Genomic DNA, 25,217 nt, shown 5'->3' with positions numbered 1-25,217 from the left:
ATGAATAGGCCGCAGAGTGGCACAGTTACAGAGCTTGGAGGTGGCAGCGGCATGAGCAGACCACAGAGTGGCACAATGACAGAGTCTGGAGGTGGCTGCAGCATGAGGAGGCCACAGAGTGGCACAATGACAGAGTCTGGAGGTGGCAGCAGCATGAGCAGACCACATAGTGGCACAATGACAGAGTCTGGAGGTGGCAGCAGCATGAGGAGGCCGCAGAGTGGCATAATGTCAAAGTCTGGAAGTGGCAGCAGCATCAGGAGGCCACAGAGTGGCAAGGTGACATAGTGTGGAGGTGGCAGCAGCATCAGGAGGCCAAAGAGTGGCAAGGTGACATAATGTGGAGGTGGCAGCAGCATCAGGAGGCCACTGAGTGGCACAATGACAGAGTCTGGAGGTGGCAGCAGCATGAGGAGGCCTCAGAGTGGCAAGGTGAGATAGTGTGGAGGTGGCAACAGCATCAGGAGGCCAAAGAGTGGAAAGGTGACATAGTGTGGAGGTGGCAGCAGCATCAGGAGGCCACAGAGTGGCAAGGTGACATTGTGTGAAGGTGGGTGGCAATACCAGTACCCTCTGAAGATGGTGGGTGACAGAAGGAGCACTTGGCATCAGATGTGTGGCATCAGGTGGGTGGCAGCATCAGAATAGTAGCCAGAAGAAACCGGTCTCTTTTGTCAAAGTGTTGGTGTGACACCATGGATGATCTAGACCAGGCATGCTCAAGCTGCGGCCTCTAGGCGCCATGTCTCCAGTCCCTTGACCATCCAGATTTACCAGCATCTGTTCCAGTACATGAAGCAGTGGAATAACATTGTTCATCCCATAGTCCAGGCGACTGACAAATAACGTGGCCTCCTCAAAGAGCCTGAGAAAACGGCAGGTGTCATGCATGAGCTGCCACTGGCTGACATCAAAGTTACACAGGGGAGTACTCCTGTCCGCTTGGATCATCAGGAAATCATTTGTGGCCTTTCTCTGTTCGTACAGTCGGTCCAACATATGGAGGGTAGAATTCGAACGGGTGGAAACATCGAATATCAGCCTATGTTAGGGGATGCCGTTCTGCCGCTGAAGCTCAAGAAGGGTGTGCTTTGCGGTGTACGAGTGGCTGAAGTGCATGCAACATTTCCTGGCCATTTTTAGGATGTCTTGCAGATGGGTGGAAGACTTCAGGAACCGCTTGACAACCAGATTGAACACGTGTGCCATGCAGGGCGCATGGCTCAGCCCTCCTTGACGCAGCGCCGACACAATGTTCTTCCGTTGTCGGTCACCATGTGAATTTTTGCGGAGAAAGCCAGGATTCGATTTATTGATGAAGGACACGGAGCAGTTTCTCCCCTGTGTGACTTCATTCGCCTAGGCAAGCGAGATGCAAAATAGCGTGACACCGCCGTGCCCTGCACATGTGGTATGCTGGAGGAGCACTGTGAATTATCCCTGCAGTGGAGGCTGAGGACACAGTGAAGGATGAGGAGGCAGAGGCAGACATTGTAGCAAGACCAACGGCGTGAGAACGTTGAGGCGGAAGCGGGAACACCTGGCCAAGTTGCTGGTTTGGCTGTGCAGGAACCACAGGACACCGACAGGATCAAGGACTGTCCCACCTTCTGTTCTACATATTTGTGTAGAGCTGGTACAGCCTTTTTGGCAAACAAATTATGGCTTGGGACTCTCCACCTCGGCTCGGCACAAGCCATCAGTTCTCTGAAAGTGGCAGAGTCCACCACTTGGAAATGGAGGGACTGCAGAACCAGCAACGTTCAGCTTCTGCGCCGTTGGATAAGTGCGCACAAGCCATCAGTTCTCCAAAAGGTGCAGAGTCCACAACGTCATTCAGAAGGGAAAATATTTTGGACTGTGCAATATCCTGCCGATGCTTCCATATCTCTGCTTGTCTCTACTTCCTGGTCCTATATCAACATGCAGGTCACTGCTTGAGGCAGGTCTCTGCTGCGGCCAGTGATTGGCTGAGCTAGAAATTCTTATTGAAACAGGACCGGGAAATAGAGACCACTGGAGACCTGGTAAATATAAGAATAAGAGCAACGGGTGATCACATAGGTGCTTTCTTTAAAGGGAATCAATCACCAGTTTTATAGTGTCCTAACTAAGGGCAAATACTCACAGGTCTCCATAGCGAAATTCTGGGTCACTTTGTTTGATTGACCCAATTGTTTTGATAAAATCTTCCACTAAACAGCTCAAGTGCATACCGAACAAGTCCTGATATTCATGAGCTTCTCACTTATCCCACCCATCTGCCGCTGATTCATATGGTTATAAACTATAGGGACTCATTGGCATGTGCTGGAGCTGTTAGAACCTAGCAGCAGAAAACTGGTGACAAATTCCCTTACATTTTTTAACTGGCTACAACCCCTTTTTTTATCAAAAGATTATTTTTTAATCAATAGATTGTGATGTCTTTTTTATCACACGGAGAGTCAGTCAGCACCTATGCTATTCTACTAAAGGAACAAGTTATGTATGCTGGGTATATAAAGTGGAGTGACATGCGTACTACCACTTCATTCGGAGAGAGGACTTGGCAACCCCATGCTTTTGGGATCTGCGGAGGGTCTCATCACCTGTGGATAGGTGATAGATATTTTTCTCTTTAAATAACAGAGGGCTTGTCTTGTGAATTGTAGTATTACATGTACTGTAGTCCAGCGGTCCCCAAACGCCAGGCCGCAACCCAGAACCTGGCCCTGGAAGATTGTTTGCCGGGCCACGGCAATACAAAGGAGCGGAGACGCCAGGCACATTCATGCCCAACGCGCACATCACACACAGCGCCCGGCTGTACTGTACAGCGGGAAGGAAGGAGAGAGTTCCTTCCTTCCAACTGTGATGCCGGCCAGCCACTGCCACCAAAATGCTTGAAAAGGGCTAGTGAGGCAGGGATTGGTTAGGCCCACTGCCCCACCAATGCAAATGCTGAAATGGGGCTTGTGAGGGAGGGATTGGTTAGGTCCCACTGCCCCACCAATGGAAATAAACATGACGGCCCGAGGGGGGGGCTTGTCGGCATCCAGTTTTAGCTAGTATCTAAGGGAGTGAGCAAGAGAATGACCTGCAGTTCCTCTTCCATGTCACCTTGAAAATATCAGCAGTGCAGCAGAGCCCAGTGCAGCAGAGACCGGTGCAGCAGAGCCCAGTGCAGCAGAGACCAGTGCAGCAGAGACCAGTGCAGCAGAGACCAGTGCAGCAGAGACCAGTACAGCAGAGACCAGTGCAGCAGAGACCAGTGCAGCAGAGACCAGTGCAGCAGAGCCCAGTGCAGCAGAGCCCAGTGCAGCAGAGCCCTGTGCAGCAGAGACCAGTGCAGCAGAGACCAGTGCAGCAGAGACCAGTGCAGCAGAGACCAGTACAGCAGAGACCAGTGCAGCAGAGACCAGTGCAGCAAAGACCAGTGCAGAAGAGACCAGTACAGCAGAGACCAGTGGCCATTAGACCCTAGTCAGTTTTGTGCAGACAATTCAGATATAGTTACCATGTCAGCCTGAAATAAAGGCAGGGAGATATCAATGTAATAGATGTAATCGTTATATAGTGTTATATATTTTATTTTGCACCTTGTGTTTTGTTATGCACGTGAATCAGTCAGTGCCGACCAGCGCCCCCCTAAGACCCACCCATCACCTAAGTCCCAGCCCATAACCCCCCCACACCCCACCAGGTCCCTGGGAAAATTGTCTTGCATGAAACTGGTCCTTGGAGCAAAAAAGGTTGGGGACCACTGCTGTAGTCCACTCAAATAAATTGCCAATAATGTGATTCATGGCCAAGCTGGTTATGCTAGACCAGGAGATGAGGATGGAACCTTATTTTATAATAGCTAAAAGCCCTAAATAGATATACATACAGGCGTATTTTTTTAAGCCCTTTAAAATGTTAGTTTGATTGCAATTAACATTTTGCTTGCCCTATGGTCCATCTTGCCATTGTAAACATCTTGAGATGTCTTCTGCCTGTTTTTTTGTTATAACTAATGAATGTTCCTTCTTCATATAGGAATTGAGTTATCGACAACAACTGACACCAGTATCTTAGATGAAAATATTAAAGTCAATATTTTTGGGTCCGACACCACTTACAAGCCAGGAATCCCAATGAGAATCCAGGTGACTTACACTACATCACATCTTTACTCAAGTGATCTCTTCAACACCTCGTCCACTATCAATGTTGTGAACAATTTGCTGCTTACCACCTCTATCATTCAATTATAGGTTAAAGTATCGGATGCCAGTGACACCGTCATCCCAGGAAAACAAGTCCTCCTCACTTATAACTCTAAACTTGACACAATAGTCAAAACCCTGGTGACAGGCCCGGATGGAATAGCTTCCTTCAATATAGACGATACTACTGACTGGAAGGGCAGTGTATCTTTCACAGTATGTTCCAGTTGTTCCATTTATTTCTATTTCTTTGCTTAAGCAATAAAGTAAATATCCATCTACCAGTGACCCATCAAGTAAATACAAGTCTCTATATTAACGAAAACTGACAATGAAAGCAGCTACATCATGAGAACAAAAAATGCTACTCCCTCCTTCCTTTGTTTTATCTAATACTATTCATTCCTTATAGTCTCTTGTCTTCCATATTTTACATATTTCACTTCCCCGCTCACTGATGACCTTTAAAAGAAATGTATTGTATTGTGTTGTGTTTTCGATGTTTTCATCTACAGTGGGATGCGAAAGTTTGGGCAACAAATCGTCATGATTTCCTTGTATAACTCGTTGGTTGTTACGATAAAAATGTCAGTTAAATATATCATATAGGAGACACACACAGTGATATTTGAGAAGTGAAATGAAGTTTATTGGATTTACAGAAAGTGTGCTATAATTGTTTAAACAAAATTAGGCAGGTGCATAAATTTGGGCACCACAAAAAATAAATGAAATCAATATTTAGTAGATCTTTCTTTCGCAGAAATTACAGACTCTAAACGCTTTCTGTAGGTTCCAATGAGAGTCTGGATTCTGGTTGAAGGTATTTTGGACCATTCCTCTTTACAAAACATCTTTAGTTTATTCAGGTTTGATGGCTTCCGAGCAGGAACAGCTCTCTTTAAGTCACACCACAGATTTTCAATTATGTTCAGGTCTGGGGACTGAGATGGCCATTCCAGAACATTGTACTTGTTCCTCTGCATAAATGCCTTTAGTGGATTTTGAGCAGTGTTTAGGGTTGTTGTCTTGTTGAAAGATCCAGCCCCGGCGCAGCTTCAGTTTTGTCACTGATTCCTGGACATTGGTCTCCAGAATCTGCTGATACTGTGTGGAATCCATGCGTCCCTCAACTTTGACAAGATTCCCAGTCCCTGCACTGACCACACAGCCCCACAGCATGATGGAACCACCACCATATTTTACTGTAGGTAGCGGGTGTTTTTCTTGGAATGCTGTGTTCTTTTTCCTCCATGCATAACGCCCCTTGTTATAGCCAAATAACTCAATTTTAGTTTCATCAGTCCACAGCACCTTATTCCAAAATGAAGCTGGCTTGTCCAAATGTTCTTTAGCCCACCTCAAGTGGCACTTTTTGTGCTGTGGGCGGAGAAAAGGCTTCCTCTGCATCACTCTCGCATACAGCATCTCCTTGTGTAACGTGCGCCGAATGGTTGAACGATGCACAGTGACTCCATCTGCAGCAAGATGATGTTGTAGGTCTTGGTCTGTGGGTTGACTCTGACTGTTCTCACCATTCGTCGCTTCTGTCTATCCGAGATTTTTCTTCGTCTGCCACTTCGAGACTTAACTTGAACTCAGCCTGTGGTATTCCATTTCCTCAATATGTTCCTAACTGTGGAAACAGACAGCTGAAATCTCTGAGACAGCTTTCTGTATCCTTCCCCTAAACCATGATGGTGAACAATCTTTGTCTTCAGGTCATTTGAGAGTTGTTTTGAGACCCCAATGTTGCTACTCTTCAGAAGAGGAGGGAAACTTACAATTGACCCTCTTAAATACTCTTTCTCATAATTGGATTCACCTGTGTATGTAGGTCAGGGGTCACTGAGCTTACCAAGCCAATTTGAGTTCCAATAATTAGTTCTAAAGGTTTTGGAATCAATAAAATGACAACAGTGCCCAAATGTATGCACCATGCCTAATTTTGTTTAAACAATTATAGCACACTTTCTGTAAATCCAATAAACTTCATTTCACTTCTCAAATATAACTGTGTGTGTCTCCTATATGATATATTTAACTGACATTTTTTATCGTAACAACCAACGATTTATACAGGAAAATCATGACGATTAACAAGGTTGCCCAAACTTTTGCATCCCACTGTATATTTTGTAAAATAAAATCCTGAAATTGGCCACAAAGCCTCAATAATATGTATAATAATATGCAGACACATTATGTAGAGATCACTTCTCAGCAGTCACTTCATTATCATCACAGGCAGATTTATTTATTATTTTGAAATGTTACAATTATATAGGTGAAGACAGATAACACAGGATTCACCATTTAGAACAGGTCAAGGGCTTGGCTTACCTCCTCCCCTCCCTGCATAATGGCCTCTGCACAAGCCACAAAGCATGCCCGCCATCCCCACCTATAGAAGTCATGTCCATGAAGCTGCAGTAATACAAATCTCTGAACTGCTCCTTTTAGAACAGGTAGAGTTTAGGTAAAGTAGCTGCCCCCAAACATGTGCAGGAAATAGAAAAATGTAATAATTGAATAATAAAATAAAAAAATTTAAGATAATATTTTTAAGAATCTGCTTTTAACTGGTAAAAATATAGATGATAAGCCAAGCCAAAGAAATATGATAAGGCAAACTTTGTTTCTTAAGGAAACTTAGAGCTGGATCTGAAGGAATGTCTAGAGATCTAACAGTTTTATTACTTTTCTTCCAGGCCACTGTAAACCAAACCGACTACACACCTCCTGATCAGTCTGACTCCAAAGTTCCCAGCAATGTGTTTGCACACCTGAAATTATCACCTTTTAGATCTCATATTAGCAGCTTTATTAAGATCCATTCTCCGGGTGCTATCCTCCCATGTGATGGGCAGCAAGAAGTGAAGGTTGATTATATCATCAAACAAAAAGAACTACAGGAAGGAGGCAGCCATCTTCATTTACATTATCTGGTGAGTACCAAGGGAAGATGGGTATTTCAGTAATAAATGTTTGCATTATTTTTACCATACCAGCTGCATCAGGATTTAATGGAACAACCATATTAGCTAGAAAATATAACATGGGACCTAACTCTTTGGATCCAAATACTAAGGCCCTGATTTATTAAGACCGGCGTGATAGGACCTGCATTGCTGGAGGAAGCATTTCATTTTTGACAGTGGAGCAGGCCTCATCATTTATTAAATGCCTTTCCAGCAGTCCATGCGCCAGACTGAAATCTATGGCAGTAAATATTCTGACATAAATAACTAGAAAAGCTACAATTTATGGGGAAATTGTGTGAAGTGTTCTTGCCTCCACCAGTAGTCTACAACTGGAGTGGGCGGAGTAACTGCGTGGAGTGGCTTGAGTAACTGTTGTGTGGTTAGGGTGGCTGGAGTATCTGTGGATAGGTTGGACTGGGCAGAGTAACTTTATAGAGTGGGCAGAGTAACTGTGTGGAGTGTTTGGAGTGAGGAAAGATAGTAAACATTAGACTAACCAATTGATTGATGAAATTTAAAAAGTGCACATGACAAGCTTGATAGAGTGAGAAATGCATTTCAACTTTTATTTATTTATATAGCACATTAAATTGCAATATTGTTTCCCAAAGTGCTTCACAGTTACATTAAAACATACATTTATAAAAACATTAGCAGCCGATTTGTGTAGGTGGGCTTGAAAATGAGGGAGTGGTGGCAGTTTAGAAATCATGTCTTTCAGCTCACACTCTAGCTTTTGTCACTGCTGGCTGCTCACACACCTGGGTTCCTATGGCAACTCACTCTACAGCAAGGGCAGAGAAGAGCGGTTTGAAACAAATTGCTCCAACTTACTCACTTCACTGTCGGTTGCCATCTTCAAATGGTTGTAGTTTACAAATTATAAATTCTACAGCAAAGAGCTTTATATTGTGAGAATCACAAGACCCAGACCTACATTTTGATGCATAGTATGTCTCTGAAATATTAAAAATGAAGGCACAGTCGCAGTTTAGAGATTGCCCTTCAAATTTAAGGTGGCTAGAGTGGAGTTTTATTGAATGTCAATGAGCGGCGTGAGTTGCAAGCAAATGGTCATATTGTGAAAACTATCAGGACTATGGCTTAGGGAGTGGTGGCAGTTTAGAAATCATGTCCTGATTTTTCAGCTCACACTCTAGCTTTTGTCAGCTCCCAGTCTAGTTTTGAACATTCCGACATTCATTCCTATGAGACCAATTTCGCCATAAAAATGCTAATATTTTGTGAACCATTCGGCAAATTGTTCCACAAAATAATAGCACACCAATCAGGAACAATCTGCACGTTTTGGTATATTACTGTCTATGTATTGTAAAAACTGTGGGAGGAGTTAGAGTGGTAAATTTGGCTATTATAATAGGAATATACACTCACCTAAAGAATTATTAGGAACACCTGTTCTATTTCTCATTAATGCGATTATCTAGTCAACCAATCACAAGGCAGTGCTTCAATGCATGTAGGGTTGTGGTCCTGGTCAAGACAATCTCCTGAACTCCAAACTGAATGTCAGAATGGGAAAGAAAGGTGATTTAAGCAATTTTGAGTGTGGCATGGTTGTTGGTGCCAGACGGGCCGGTCTGAGTATTTCACAATCTGCTCAGTTACTGGGATTTTCACACACAACCATTTCTAGGGTTTACAAAGAATGGTGTGAAAAGGGAAAAACATCCAGTATGCGGCAGTCCTGTGGGCGAAAATGCCTTGTTTATACTAGAGGTCAGAGGAGAATGGGCCGACTGATTCAAGCTGATAGAAGAGCAACGTTGACTGAAATAACCACTCGTTACAACCGAGGTATGCAGCAAAGCATTTGTGAAGCCACAACATGCACAACCTTGAGGCGGATGGGCTACAACAGCAGAAGACCCCACTGGGTCCCACTCATCTCCACTACAAATAGGAAAAAGAGGCTACAATTTGCACGAGCTCACCAAAATTGGACTGTTGAAGACTGGAAAAATGTTGCCTGGTCTGATGAGTCTCGATTTCTGTTGAGACATTCAAATGGTAGAGTCTGAATTTGGCGTAAATTGCCTTGTTGCCACTGTGCAGGCTGGTGGTGGTGGTGTAATGGTGTTGGGGATGTTTTCTGGGCACACTTTAGGCCCCTTAGTGCCAATTGGCCATCGTTTAAATGCCACGGCTACCTGAACATTGTTTCTGACCATGTCCATCTCTTCACGACCACCATGTACCCATCCTCTGATGGCTACTTACAGCAGGATAATGCACCATGTCACAAAGCTTGAATCATTTCAAATTGGTTTCTTGAACATGACAATGAGTTCACTGTACTAAAATGGCCCCCACAGTCACCAGATCTCAACCCAATAGAGCATCTTTGGGATGTGGTGGAACGGGAGCTTCGTGCCCTGGATGTGCATCCCTCAAATCTCCATCAACTGCAAGATGCTATCCTATCAATATGGGCCAACCTTTCTAAAGAATGCTATCAGCACCTTGTTGAATCAATGCCACGTAGAATTAAGGCAGTTCTGAAGGCAAAAAGGGGGTCCAACACCGTATTAGTATGGTGTTCCTAATAATTCTTTAGGTGAGTGTATATGTGAGATAACAGTAAGTGGTCTTGCCAGGCACGAACACTTAATGATGAATGCCGACAGGCCTTGAAAAAGACTCACTAGAGTCGAAACATCGCTCTGTTATGATGCTTTTTGGCGAATAAACACACTTGGTGCTTAGAAACTGTAAGGAGTGCTGCGGATCATTTATGGATTTGTGCATTAGAATTCATACAGTACAGGTACAGAGCATCACAGTACATAAAGTACTAGTAGAGTGCAGTACAGTACATGTAGGACAGGTAAAGGTAAGTACAATACATGTAGTACAGGTAGAGACATGTGGTGCAAATAGAGTGCAGTACATGTATTACAGGTACAGAGCAGTGCAGTACATGCAATACAGTTAGAGGGCAGTACCATGCATCTAGTATGGGCAGAGAGCAGTACAGTACATTAGTATGGTAGAAAGCAATATACATGCAGTAGTAATGGTAGTTAGCTGTACACTAGATACCGTAAAGTACGATGCAGTGTCCCCGAATCGGGTATTTGCAATTTGTTTTTGCTGAATGATATTAATTAATAAACTTGAATTCATTGTATTAGTCAATATGGTTTTGTATGGATCTGCAAGGGGTTAACTACCCTGACTCAGGCCTTGTAGAAATCTTGGAGATAGACTTATCTCCACCCCCAGTAGTGTGTTAACTGAGGAAGTGGTAGAAGCTACATGTGCTCACTCCTCAGAGGACTAGGCCTACGTCCCAGAAAATCACTGATATGTGTACATCAAGAAAGCCATCCCTACTTTACAGTACACCAGAGAGAGAAAGAAAGAACCTAGAAGGTCCTGATTCTGCATGGCTGAGCATTGGAGTGTATAAGGTATTTGCTTTTTAAGGCTGACGGAGACTTTACTGCGAGAGGGACAATACTAATGCACTTTTCACAGTTGGACAGTCTGGTCCTCATCCTAAGGGTCCATTCACACGTCCGCAGTTTCGTTCTGCATTTTGCGGAACGGAATTTCGGACCCATTCATTTCTATGGGGCAGCACGATGTGCTGCCCAGACATGGAAATGCGGACCTGCGCTTCCGGGTCCGCAATTCCGTTCCCACTCCAAAAAAATAGAATATGTCCTATTCTATTAGTGCCAACAATGTGCGGTCCGCAAAATGCGGAACGCACATTGCCGCTGTCTGTGTTTTGTGGATCCGCAAAACACGTTGCGGACGTGTTAATGGACCCTAATCCTGTGCCTCTCAGCTGGGAAATATAGTCACATTTTCATTGCAAGAACTTTATTGCCAGCTTTAGTTTCTGCAGAAAGAGATTTTGGAAACATAGAAAGGAGGAGTACTACAACCCCCATCCTTGCTTAAATCCAAACAATGCTATCTGGGAAGATTTGCACTTTGAATTGTTTTGAACAGTGTTTAATACTACTGGATGTACTACAACTCCCATTCTGCACTTTAGTAAAGAGAGACTTGCCTACAGAGGCGTACATAGGAATCACTGGGCCCCATAGCAAAAATCTGAATTGGGCCCCTTAACCCCGCCCACTACCCACCATGGCCCCTCCCACTTCCTGACTTTGCTCCTCCCATGCCACACCCCCATTAAATAAATTTATACATGACCTACAGAAACTGTTAGGGGTTTCCTGGGGGTGACCTGTCACATGGGATATCTGCTGCAGCCTGCAGGTCTCCTTATTTGGGGTGCCATGTTAGGCTACTTTCACACTTGCGTTCGGGTCTCCGCTTGTGAGTTCTGTTTGAAGGCTCTCACAAGCGGCACCGAACGGATCCGTCCAGCCCTAATGCATTCTGAGTGGATGCGGATCCGCTCAGAATGCATCAGTATGGCTCCGTCTGTCCTCCGCTCAGCAGGCGGACACTTGAACGCTGCTTGCAGCGTTCGGGTGTCCACCTGGCCGTGCGGAGGCAAACGGATCCGTCCAGACTTACAATGTAAGTCAATGGGGACGGATCCGTTTGAAGTTGACACAATATGGCTCAATTTTCAAACGGATCCGTCCCCCATTGACTTTCAATGTAAAGTCAAAACGGATCCGTTTGCACTATCATGAACAAAAAAAAAATGTTGTTTTTTTTTTGTTCATGTTAATGCAAACGGATCCGTTCTGAACGGATCTAAGCGTTTGCATTATAGGTGCGGATCCGTCTGTGCAGACACCAGACGGATCCGCTCTGAACGCAAGTGTGAAAGTAGCCTTAAAGGGAATCTGTCACTAGCAATTTACCCCCAATTTTTTTTTCATGAATCCATGTTTAACAGATTACCTGTTTTCCATCTGTCTTGTTCTTTTGATTGTGAGTCTTGTCATGTCTTCAAAAAATCGATTCTTATGATATGTAAATGAAGCTGTAAGGAGCCCAGAGGGGCGTTATTCTTTCTCCACGGTGCCCAGGAACGCCCCTCTGAAGTGCCGTGCCCGGCTAAGTTTGAAAACTAATAACGCCTCCAAGTTCATCTAAATCGCCTCCCAGAGGCGCGGCTAAGTGCTCAACACCCCCCTCCTCAGTGCCGCGCTCTGCGGCAAACACCCCGATCCTCCTCTCGCCGGCATCCCAAATCCCGCGCAGGCGCAGTGCCGTCAGTCATCTTATCATAGCGCAGGCAATCGCCGGCACTGCGCCTGCGCGGGATTTGGGATGCCAGCGAGAGGAGGATCGGATTTGGGAGGCGATTTAGATGAACTTGGAGGCGTTATTAGTTTTCAAATTTAGCCGGGCACGGCACTTCAGAGGGGCGTTCCTGGGCACAGTGGAGAAAGAATAACGCCCCTCTGGGCTCCTTACAGCGTCATTTACATATCATAACAATCGATTTTTTGAAGAAATGACAAGACTCACAATCCAAAGAACAAGACAGATGGAAAAAAGGTACTCATGGATCCATGTTTAATAAAGTACCTTTTTTCCATCTGTGTTCTTCTTTTCCATGTCAGTCTTGTCCTTTCTTCTAAAAATCGATTCTTGCTGTAAGCCGGACTGGAGCCCAGAGGGGCGTTTTTCTTTCTCCACGGTGCCCCTCTGATTAGGGCCGTGCCCGCCTAAATATGAAAACTACTAACGCCTCCATCATTTAGCTGAATCGCCTCCCAGAGGCGCGGCTAAGTCCTAGACACCCGCCCCCCTCCTCAGCGCTGCACTCTGAAACACCCGATCCTCCTCTCGTCGGCGTCCCAAATCCCGCGCATGCCCAGTGACGATGTTGAAGCTGTTGCCCTCAGCCGTATTATCAGAGCGCAGGCGCAGGCAATCGCCGGCACTGCGCCTGCGCGGGATTCGGGACGCCGACGCGGGATTCGGGACTGCTGGTCATCAGTGGGCGGGGCCTTATCTGCGCTACGGGCCCCCCAGTGCCGCAGGCCCCATAGCAGTGGCGTGGTCTGCCTCTATGGGCGGTACGCCACTGCTTGCCTATGTTCTACAACTGGCCTGGTCACTGACTCCACCACCATCTACCAACCACTGAACCTACATCACCTGCCTTGCATCCGCAACAAATCCACAACAGTATGCAGCTCCACTGAGTTCTTTGGGACATCTTGAGGGCAAAGCTGTTCAACAGAACTGCAGAGCTCGCACAGCTGCTAAACCCTGATGCTTCTAAAAAAATGTTATTGGCAGCATCCAAAGCATGTATGCACCAGGTAAGAGACGTGACCATCAATCTGGCTCAATATCCAGGAAATAGCAAGCACAAAAATATCAAAGGAGGTAAGACAGTGAGATGGGGTAATGCCTCTAAATGGAACCAGTCATATTAAAAATGCTATCTAATCTACCACAGTCAATTTATAGAACAGGAGGAGCTGAGCAGTTTGAAATATAATTGTAATTATAACTACATGATTTTCCTAGTCTATGACATAAAGTCATGGTTTTATTAAAGACACGGAGGCGAGTAAAGACACGGAGGCGAGTATCGGATCCACTTGAACACCTGTAACGAACACGGTCAGCTCAGATCCACTTGAATATCTTCACGAAAGCCAACGTGGCTATAACCCGACAAGAGCAACTGAAGCACGAAGAGACTCAACTTCCACCTGAAAGGAAAAGACAAAACATAGCCAGATTAAATAATGGGCAGGAGCATACAGCGCAATTCATACGCGATCCCACTAGAAGAATCATAAGAAGCAAACTTTGCAAACAGAGCATGCAATCAAAACTGATAACTGCAGAAAACTCTAATATAAATCACAAGGGAGGGAACAACAGGGTGGGCAATACTCGCCTCCATGTCTTAAAATAAAAGGATGACTTTCATAGACTAGGAAAATCATGTAGTTTTACAGCAAGACACGGAGACTCCTATCGCTAAGTTTAAAGTTGAGCTGAAAACAAATGTGGAGGCGGCCTGAAATAAAACTCCCTGAATGTTGAGGCCGAAGACCAGTCCGCAAGACGCAGAATATCCTCCAACCGTGCCCTCGAAACGGCTAAGGCGGTAGCAAATGCGCCCCTAGCGGAATGCACGGTAAAAATTGAGGTATCTACTCCTGCCAAGGACATCACCCACTTCATCCAGCGAGCAAGAGTAGGGCTGGACACAGGACCGAACGGATGCCGAATAGACAAAAAGAGTTGAGGAACCGAAGACGATCATTAGGCACGCGTCCGGGATTTGTACTCCTTCAAACAAGCCACCGGACAATGAACCGGCGAAGATAGAAAAGATGGATAAGATACAGACCTAATGTTGGTCTTCGTACGCCTGGAGATGTTGAAGGTGACCTCTTCAGGAGTAAATGATCTGGCGTCGTGATCAAGAGCCCGAACATCCGAGACCCGTTTATAGGATATGAGACAAAAAAATAAACCAGCAATTTGGCAGACAACTGCCGTAACGAGAGATCCGAATTTCCTGGCCAATTGGATAGGAAAGACAAAACAGAAGATACATCCCAAGTCGTCGTAAAACTAGGACGGGGAGGACGAGACATGTGGGAGCCGCAAAGCAAACGACACACGGAAGGGTGCTGACCCGCAAGAACACCATCAAAACCCTGATGCGTAGAAGAAATAGCAGACCAGAACAAATTAATAGTCCAATAAGCCTTACCCGCCTCAAAAAGGGAGGTAAGAAACCGCAAAAGATGGGTTAAGGGGCCGAAAAGGGATCCAAGTCCCGTTCCACGCACCAGCCAGACCAAGATCGCCAGGCTGCCCGATAAGATTTTCTGGTGCCGGGAGCCCACGCATTGTCCAAAAGGCGTCTAGTCGCCTCCGAAATATCGTCAACCTCTCCGGGCGTCCTGAGATCCGGCACGCGATCAGTCGCAGGGATCCGTCGACAGGAGCGGGTGGTGAAATCCCTGAGGGTCCTGGAAGAGATCCACACGATTCGGGAGAAGAAGAGGAACATCTATCAGGAGGCCTAGGAGAGACGGAAACCAAGCTTGAGTCCCCCAAAAGGGAACCACCACCACCAACTCGGCCAGCTGACGACGAGCGTGCAACAGCGTCCTCAGGATCATCGCAAATGGAGGGAACGCATACATAAGAGACTCGGATCAGGGCCGAAGGAATGCGTCCACTGCCTTCTCCGCCGGATCCGGGCGCCAGCTGAAAAAACTTGGAAGTTGGGTATTGAGACGCGAAGCAAAGAGGTCTATAGCAAACGGACCCCAGCTCCCGAATAACTCGGAGAAGGTCTCTGGTGCCAGCATCCAATCGCTGCTGTCTGTAAGGTAGCGTGAGCTCCACTCAGCCCGACTGTTGTGAAGTCCCGGGAGATATTCCGCCTGAACCATGACCTCCCTGGAAAGACAAAACGATCAGAAATCCTTCGCCAACCGAGCCAAGGTTGCCAAACGTGTTCCTCCCAACCGGTTGATGTAGCGCACGGCAGAGACATTGTCCATCCGCAAACGGATGCACACCTGAGCAATCCCGGTGGTGAAACTCTGAATGGCGAAGGACCCGACAAGAAGCTCCAACGCATTGATATGTAGGTGTGGCTCATCTGCGGCCCACCGGCCGCCCGTGGAGCTCTCGTTGCAGTGAGCACCCCAACTGTGAAGACTCGCGTCCGACTCGACAGTGAATTCGGGTTAGAGACCGAAAATCGCCATGCCGTTCCACGCTTCCAGGTTGTCGATCCACCACGTGAGTTCTTCCCGTGATTCCGGATCCAGGGTCAGAGTGTCTGCGAACGCAGAGCCCGAGCGGAGGTGCGCTATGTTCAAGCGGGACGGAAACACCGCTTGGATCAAAGATGCGAGGAGGCCGATAATCCTGGCCAGATGGCGTAGAGACAACTGAGGCATGGAGAGGGCATGTCTGAGTTGCTTGCGTATGGAACGCAGTTTCATCGCGGGCAGGGAGAGGGATTCCTACACCGAGTCCACGGTAAATCCCAAGAACTCCATCCTCTGCGATGGCACCAAGCACGACTTCTCGTGATTGACGAGAAACTCGAGACGGGAAAGAACATCCGTCGTCCAGCAAAGGTGATCCAGCAGGGTCGCGGCCGACTGGTGCATGAGGAGAATGTTGTCCAGATATATTATAAGGCGGACCCCATGACTGCGGAGCCAAGCCACAACCGGCCGCATTAGCTCCGTGAAACACCAAGGTGCCGAGGAAAGGCCGAACGGGAGACATGAGAACCACCAAATCTCTCCCTTCTATAGGAAACGCAGCAAGTCCCTGGAGAGGATGGAAATGGGGACCGTCAAGTAAGCGTCCTTGAGATCCAGCTTCACTAGCCAATCGCTCGGCATGAGAAGATCTCGGAGCAGATGGATGCCCTCCATCTTGAAGTGGCAATAGCGGACAATGCCATTCAGAGCTCGCAGATTGATGACTGGGCACATCTGACCCCCTTTCTTCTAGACCAGAAAAATAGGGCTGATGACTCCCCTCGGGGATGGCGGGGCCCGCTCGATCGCTCGCTTGTGGTAGAGGGACATGAGTTCTATATCCACCAGTGCGGAGTCGGGGCGAGACAGTAGGGTTGTGGGAGGGGGGAAATAAGGTCCGGAGACCCCACGAGTTCCACTTGGAAACCCTTTATTGTGGATAGAACCCAAGGGTCGGATGTTATTGCCGCCCAAGCAAGGGAAAAATAAAGGAGTCTGCCCCCTATGCAATGATCCGAAGAAGCCCCTGTCGGAGGAGGACTTACCAAAAGGGCGTCTTGAAGCCAGATTTCCTCTGTGGGACCTGCCACGCCACTGTCCGCCTCTGGCAGGGAAGAAGGGAGACGGGAACCTCTGTTCCTGGAAAGCAGGACGCTGATGGAAGGAGCCTCTGCCCGAGCTGCGGGCTTGAAAGTTGGAACGGCCGGACTACTACTGCCGGTCCTGGTGGAGACCTGCCCCTGGAAGACTCTCCTAATGGAGGATTGGGCCTTATCAAGGGCAGTAAATGCTTCCATGAATCTACTCAAATCCTTTATGAAGGAGTCGCCAAATAAATGACCTTGGGCATCTGCGCCGGTCTCGGTCAGGGCCAGGTTGGCCAGTTTATTATCTATTTTAAACAAAATATCCTTGCGGCGTTCGATTGCCAGAGAGGAGTTGGCATTACCAGAGATACAGATCGCTCTCTGGACCCAGTTCCTCATCTCCTCTGGGTCAATAGGGGATCCATCAGCTCTGGCGTTCTCAGCCAGTTCAAACTATTTGGCCAGAGGCCCGAATACGTCCAGGAGTTTATCCTGGCAACTGCGTAGCGCGGAATCTAACCCCTTATACAGGGATTCCAGCCGGACTTGGCAAGAAACTGCGTGACTTTGGGGTCTACCACAGGGGTGTCACATACCTTATTAAGCACTATAGGCCTGGGACATTCCGCTTTCATCTTACTGCGAGCCTCCTTGCTAAGGGGGCGGAGGACCCAATATTCCAGATATTTGCCCACATGATCCGTAGGGAGCCACTCCGCCAATCTGGGATGGTGGAGGGCGTCAGGATCAAACATGGGCTCTCCCAAAGGGTCAACTAGGGAAGACGCCGGAGTGACTGCGGAAGAGGAATCCTTCACTTGAGAAGTGGAAGGAGTGGGGCAAAGAGGGGCATTGGGTAGCAAATGCGTCTCTTCCTCTGAGTCAACACTGGCTTCAGCAATGGCCTCCTCATCTGAGCCAATATCGGCGTCAGAATCACTCATTTGTTGCGCTCTAGCGCATTTCCAAGGCAGCGCCCGTTCTGCCTGGCGCGGAAAGGCTCTTTTACGTGATCTATGCACGCGTTCATGGGTGGCCGGAGGCGCACCAGTCAATTGTTCCTATGATACAGGAAGATTCGTAACAGGAGGTTGCGGAGCTGTGGGGGCAGCGGGCTGAAAAGACCCTGAGACAGGGTGGCCAGCCAGCGCTTGTGCTATCATCTGAGACAGCACAGAGGACATAGAGTCCATTGCAGCAGTAATTGCGGCCTGGGTCTCATCCCTAACCTGAGGATCCCTATCAGGGGAAGGAGGTGAGGTAGCCTCAGGAGGATCGGAGCGAGGCATGGCGGAAGTAGTATTATATATAGAAATATATCTGATAATCTATAAATCCAACCCCCTAGGGACAGGTGGTAGCCAAAAGATGAGTGACAATGGCAGGGAGAGCGTAAAGATCCGGGTTAGTTACCCAGTATGCAGACCGCAGAAGAGGGATGACCGGATCGCAGGTAACATGCGGCAAAATGAAAATGGCTCGTGAGACCCGGCGGGAACAAGCCAAAGGAAACTAAAATGGCCGCCGAAATCCCGCGAGAATAGGCGGGAACGGCCAAAGAGAGGGGAACCAAGATGGCCGGGGAACGCCGGAGGAAAGAGCGCGGGAAGCGATGCGCCGGGACAGGTAAAATGCACAAGCGGAAACAGATAGAGGGGTGACAGTGTCACCGCCAAGCGTGGAAACAAATATGATAAAAGGGGGGAAGCAGAAACAGCAATAATAATCACAACTCTGGCGAAAGGCTGCCCACAGGGGGGAGAGAACAGCACAGGGGATAACAATAGTACAATAGCGCTACAAGGAGTGCTCAGTAAAGCAGAGAAAAAACTCCAAATACCAGCAAAAATAAGTGAAAAAACACAATCAGCTTGAAACAAAAGGAGCTGTAAAAAACGTGCACTTATCTTGGTGGCAGCAGCAAAGAAAAAGGAGGATCTATAGGAGGAGACGTCTGTTATATGGACTGTGAGGGGAGGGTGTATGTTACTATGGTTACGTTCTGTTATGTAAACTTTTCTTTGCTGCCATTGGTGGACAGTGAAGAAGGAGATAGCAATAGGAGCCTCAGTGTCTTGTTGTAAAACTTGTAATTTAATGCTTGAAATCCCTTCTCTTTCTATGCTTAGGACTGGAGTCCAGTGTGCAGTCTTAGCAGTGATTGACAGGCTTCCCTGTATGAATGTGCATCCAGAAATACAGTAGCTGTCAATCACTTACTACGACCACTCACTGGATGCCTAAAAATAGAAAGAACAGATTAGTAATGGACGAACATTGGCTAGGACTGTTTGCGAACGCGAACGGGCGCTCACAATCAAATGTTCGCGAACTGCGCGTTCGTGGCAGGCCCCTCTGACTTTAAGAGCAGGCGAACCTGAAAAACCTTCAGGTCATATTTGCAGCCACCAAATACTTACTAGAAGTGCACAAATAGTCCCACAACATGGACAGTGACATGCCAGAGGGGGATCAATGACCAAAATTCCCACAAAAAATATGTATTTTAATCATGGGCCAATTTTATGCGTCTTAAAGGGAAACTCTCAAAAATGTGCCCTGCTGGAGCCTAGAAACATTTTTAGGCATTCACCTGACAGAAAAGAACTTGTGGCTGGAGGCAGGGCCGGCTCCGGGTTCATGTTGGCCCTTGGGCAATAAATCCCAGTGGGCCCCCTTGAGGCATTTTTGTACATTTACATGTCCCTCTATTGTTCCCACATGGTATAATGACCACCAGTGGCCCCTATACAGTATAATGAACACTAGTGGCCCTTCGCACAGTACAATGACCCCCCTATGCACCCAAACAGTATAATGACCCCCAGTGTCCCCACACACAGTATAATGACCCCACAGTGGCCCTCGGGGGGGCACTGGGGGTCATTATACTGTATAGTGGTCACTGGGGGTCATTATATTGAATGGGGTCTCTGGTGGTCATCCTACTAAATGGAGGGTCATTGGGGATCATTATACTAAATGGGGGGCACTGGGGGTTATTATACTGTGTAAGAGGCCCTCACAGTGTAATGTCCCCCCCAGTGGCCCCCTCACATACCTATCATTGCTGGAGCGCAGGGGAGCCGGCAGTCCTGTCATTCACAAACCGCAGCTCCCTGCGCTCCTTCTCTCCTCAGGCCCACTGCAGCAGTGAGACACACGTCATGACGTCACTGCTGGGCCAGGCCTGGAGGAGAGAAGGAGCTGTGCAGTGATGTAGCTAGAACTGACTGAGCACCATGGAAAATTTTAGTACGCCCCCCGCCACCCAGTTCACATCACATTTTTCCTATCAGTTTGATGTATACAAATGTGCAGCACTCTACGTTTTTGTATCCTGCAGAGTCCAGTAAAAAAATGCATACGTTAATATATATATTTTTTTGCAATAGAACTGTATGGAGAACGGACGCCACTGTACGGCATCAGTCTGAGGCATCTATTAACGTATACATTTTTGGTATGCATTAAATAGATGTCAGAAATGGGATGTGAACCCAACCTTAGTGTCAGAATAAGCACCAGTGCACAGCGGAGCAGCGGGGCGGAGAGGGGAGGCTCCATGTACTGACAGAGCGCTACCCGGTCCTGGTGGTCAGAGTTGAGGACTGTGTTTCCCAAGGATCATTTATCTACTGGGAAATACAGGGAACAATATAATACACTAGAATCTATATACTACAAAGATATTAGCCCTAATACAATTAGGGGGTCATTTATTATATAAAAATATGTCCATATTAGGCATATTTCTGGCACAGATTGTGATGCAAAGGTCCTCAGCACTGCAATCTGCATCTTTTTCCCGCTCATGCCAGGTCTAAAAAAGGTGACGTGGGCAGGGAAACTGATACAGTTATGGCCATACAGTTATTGGATACCACCACCATACAGTGACCGGATAACACCTCTGTACAGTGACCGGATAACCCCGCCATTCAGTGACCGGATAAAAGGGTATAAAAGAGCACAGTACAGGGAAGGACTAGGGGCACTGTATAGGGTGTGGTAAGAGGGCACAATGCAAGGTATAAGGGGGCACAGTGCGGGGTGGGGATCACAGTCACATGACCCTGTGACGTTAGAAGGTCCTTATAGTGAATGCGGTTCAGACGCCACCATAATGAGAGGCAGAGGAGTGAGACAGAGGCCTGGGGCCTTGGATGGACAGGATGGGTGAACACAGCAAGTAGGTTGAAGGGGTTCTGAGGGGAATTCATACAAGAAGTAGTGGCAGGAGGGTCTGTGCAGGGCAGCAACAGGAGATAAGAGGGTGGAACAGGAGCTCTGGATACATGAGGGCGGAAAGGAGACAGAAGGGGATCCATGAGGATGAGATAGGACAGGATATGGGGGGGGGGGCAGGTGTCATGGAGGCAAACTGCTTAAGGAAGCAGTAAAACAACTAAATAGCATGAAGCAGCATCCAGCAGCAGCTCGAAGAGTTCCCCTCCCCCTCCTGTCCCACAAAGAAGAGACAGTCACAGTGCAGACTCACTGACAAACTGTGCGTGTCTGAAGTTGGTAAGGTAACCTGCTGCTCTGCTGAATGGAGTGAAGAGGGGTTGTGTCTGAAGCTCTGCAGTCTGCTTTTTGCCTCCTGTGCCTGCTCTTTCTCCTTCTCCTCCCTCTCTGCTGCTCCATCTCTCCCTCTAAACTCCCCTCCTCTTTCTCTTTTGTGGGCACACACGTGACATCCATCAACACATCATCATCATCACCTACACCACCACTGACATTTGAGTAGGCATCAACAGCGGGTACCTCCATGCTTGAGCTGATCTGGGTACTGTCATCAGACCGCTGGGTAGCGGCCGTTGCTACCTCCTCTTCCTCATCCGATGTCAATAATGGCTGCGCATAGGTAAGGTCTGGGAATGGATGGGAAAATAATTTCCTGACTCCAGTGGAGGGGCTACGTTGGTGGTAGTGGTGGTGGTGTATTTGGGGTGCACACAGCAGAAAGTGAGAAGTGTGCAGATACAGAGGATGAGGAAGGTGCAGAAGCGGAAGGGTGAGTGAGCCACTCAAACAACTCTGGTGCGCCCTTTGAAGTTATCGCGCCTTCTCCAACTTCCCACTTAGGCTCCGGCCTGCTGCACCTGCCCAACCCCTACCACCCCTGCAGAACGGCATGCCTCTTTCTCTGCCTGTCATTTTCAAAATGACCCTGTGCCTAAGTCCCTAGAGAAGAGCAGTATTTGTGGAAGCAGGTATATCACAGGCCTCAATCAATATTTGGTGGAAACAGGTATATCGAACCCCTTAATCAGTATTTTGTGGTAGCAGGTATATCACACCCCTCAATTATTATTTTTTATACAACAGTTATATCCCACCACCCTGTTTATTTGGGGCAACAGGTATATTGCAGCCCTCAATCAGTATTTTGAGGAAGAAAGTATATCACACCCCTCAATCAGTTTTTTTGGGGGCAACAGGTACATATATCACACCCGTTGCAAATAGTTGTTCCAATAGCGCTTGTCCCTCTATATAGCTGTGGTATCGCAGCAGAGCCAAACACAATTGCTGCACAGTACAAATGCACTATAATATACTTTCTATATTAGAAAGTATATTATAGGTATATCACACCCCTCAGTATATCACACCTATCGATAGAACACCTATACCAGTCCTTAAAAGGATGTGTGTGGCCCTATTAGCTATCGTTTAGTCTCCCTAACAGCCTGTCCCTGCTCCACAAAGCAACTTCTCCCTACACTGGCCAAACACAGAATGTAAAATGGCTGCCAGATCGGGTTCTTTTATAGGGTGGGGGTGTGTCCATATGCTGAAACTTCTCAATTGGCTGTCCTGTCCCACCTGATGGATGTGTCAAAAAGAAGACCGGCACTCACTGCTTGAAGAGATAGTTGGCTTTATTCAAAGCATAGATACAGCTTCATTCAGAGCAACATGTGTTTCGGCTCAACAACGAGCCTTTGTCAAGCATAGTGAAACTAAGTTGCAGAGAAATTCAAATAGTACGCCCTGACCGGCGCTCAAAACGTGGTGACGTCACATTGCCATGGTTACAATATGTCAACAAAATAAAGAGTTACAAATGAAGACTCATCAGTAGAGTTGAGCGAACACCTGGATGTTCGGGTTCGAGAAGTTCGGCCGAACATCCCGGAAATGTTCGGGTTCGGGATCCGAACCCGATCCGAACTTCGTCCCGAACCCGAACCCCATTGAAGTCAATGGGGACCCGAACTTTTCGGCACTAAAAAGGCTGTAAAACAGCCCAGGAAAGAGCTAGAGGGCTGCAAAAGGCAGCAACATGTAGGTAAATCCCCTGCAAACAAATGTGGATAGGGAAATGAATTAAATTAAAAATTAAATAAATAAAAATTAACCAAAATCAATTGGAGAGAGGTTCCATAGCAGAGAATCTGGCTTCCCGTCACCCACCACTGGAACAGTCCATTCTCAGATATTTAGGCCCCGGCACCCAGGCAGAGGAGAGAGGTCCCGTAACAGAGAATCTGTCTTCATGTCAGCAGAGAATTAGTCTGCATGTCATAGCAGAGAATGAGGCTTCACGTCAGCCACCACTGCAACAGTCCATTGGCATATATTTAGGCCCAGCACACACACAGGCAGAGGAGAGAGGTCCCGTAACAGAGGATCTGGCTTCATGTCAGCAGAGAATCAGTCTGCATGTCATAGCAGAGAATCAGGCTTCACGTCAGCCACCACTGCAACAGTCCATTGTCATAAATTTAGGCCCAGCACCCAGGCAGAGGAGAGAGGTCCCGTAACAGACAATCTGGCTTCATGTCAGCAGAGAATTAGTCTGCATGTCATAGCAGAGAATGAGGCTTCACGTCAGCCACCACTGCAACAGTCCATTGGCATATATTTAGGCCTAGCACACAGGCAGAGGAGAGAGGTCCCGTAACAGACAATCTGGCTTCATGTCAGCAGAGAATCAGTCTGCATGTCATAGCAGAGAATGAGGCTTCACGTCACCCACCACTGCAACAGTCCATTGGCATATATTTAGGCCTAGCACACAGGCAGAGCAGAGAGGTCCCGTAACAGACAATCTGGCTTCATGACAGCAGAGAATCAGTCTGCATGTCATAGCAGAGAATGAGGCTTCACGTCACCCACCACTGCAACAGTCCATTGGCATATATTTAGGCCTAGCACACAGGCAGAGCAGAGAGGTCCCGTAACAGACAATCTGCCTTCATGACAGCAGAGAATCAGTCTGCATGTCATAGCAGAGAATGAGGCTTCACGTCACCCACCACTGCAACAGTCCATTGGCATATATTTAGGCCTAGCACACAGGCAGAGCAGAGAGGTCCCGTAACAGACGATCTGGCTTCATGTCAGCAGAGAATCAGTCTGCATGTCATAGCAGAGAATGAGGCTTCACGTCAGCCACCACTGCAACAGTCCATTGGCATATATTTAGGCCCAGCACCCAGGCAGAGGAGAGAGGTCCCGTAACAGAGAATCTGTCTTCATGTCAGCAGAGAATTAGTCTGCATGTCATAGCAGAGAATCAGGCTTCACGTCACCCACCACTGCAACAGTCCATTGGCATATATTTAGGCCCAGCACCCAGGCAGAGGAGAGAGGTCCCGTAACAGAGAATCTGTCTTCATGTCAGCAGAGAATTAGTCTGCATGTCATAGCAGAGAATGAGGCTTCACGTCAGCCACCACTGCAACAGTCCATTGGCATATATTTAGGCCCAGCACACACACAGGCAGAGGAGAGAGGTCCCGTAACAGAGAATCTGTCTTCATGTCAGCAGAGAATTAGTCTGCATGTCATAGCAGAGAAAGAGGCTTCACGTCAGCCACCACTGCAACAGTCCATTGGCATATATTTAGGCCCAGCACACACACAGGCAGAGGAGAGAGGTCCCGTAACAGAGAATCTGTCTTCATGTCAGCAGAGAATTAGTCTGCATGTCATAGCAGAGAATGAGGCTTCACGTCAGCCACCACTGCAACAGTCCATTGGCATATATTTAGGCCCAGCACACACACAGGCAGAGGAGAGAGGTCCCGTAACAGACAATCTGGCTTCATGTCAGCAGAGAATTAGTCTGCATGTCATAGCAGAGAATGAGGCTTCACGTCAGCCACCACTGCAACAGTCCATTGGCATATATTTAGGCCCAGCACACACACAGGCAGAGGAGAGAGGTCCCGTAACAGACAATCTGGCTTCATGTCAGCAGAGAATTAGTCTGCATGTCATAGCAGAGAATGAGGCTTCACGTCACCCACCACTGCAACAGTCCAT

General features: G+C 47.4%; 1 protein-coding gene across 1 annotated transcript in view; it reads left to right on the top strand.

Annotated features, from left to right (window-relative positions):
• The window catches only part of LOC122940825 (alpha-2-macroglobulin-like), a 154,347-nt gene that overhangs the window by 25,142 nt on the left and 103,988 nt on the right, over positions 1-25,217 (top strand). Inside the window, exons 10-12 of the mRNA XM_044297611.1 lie at positions 4,021-4,130; positions 4,239-4,406; positions 6,902-7,138. Coding sequence (XP_044153546.1) covers positions 4,021-4,130; positions 4,239-4,406; positions 6,902-7,138 — 515 coding nt within the window. The remainder of the gene's footprint in view (positions 1-4,020; positions 4,131-4,238; positions 4,407-6,901; positions 7,139-25,217) is intronic.

The sequence above is a fragment of the Bufo gargarizans genome, chromosome 6 (genome assembly GCF_014858855.1).
Source record: "Bufo gargarizans isolate SCDJY-AF-19 chromosome 6, ASM1485885v1, whole genome shotgun sequence".
In the NCBI taxonomy this organism is placed as follows: domain Eukaryota; kingdom Metazoa; phylum Chordata; class Amphibia; order Anura; family Bufonidae; genus Bufo; species Bufo gargarizans.
Note: the sequence above shows the minus strand (reverse complement) of the source record. Positions and strands in the feature narration are given on the sequence as shown.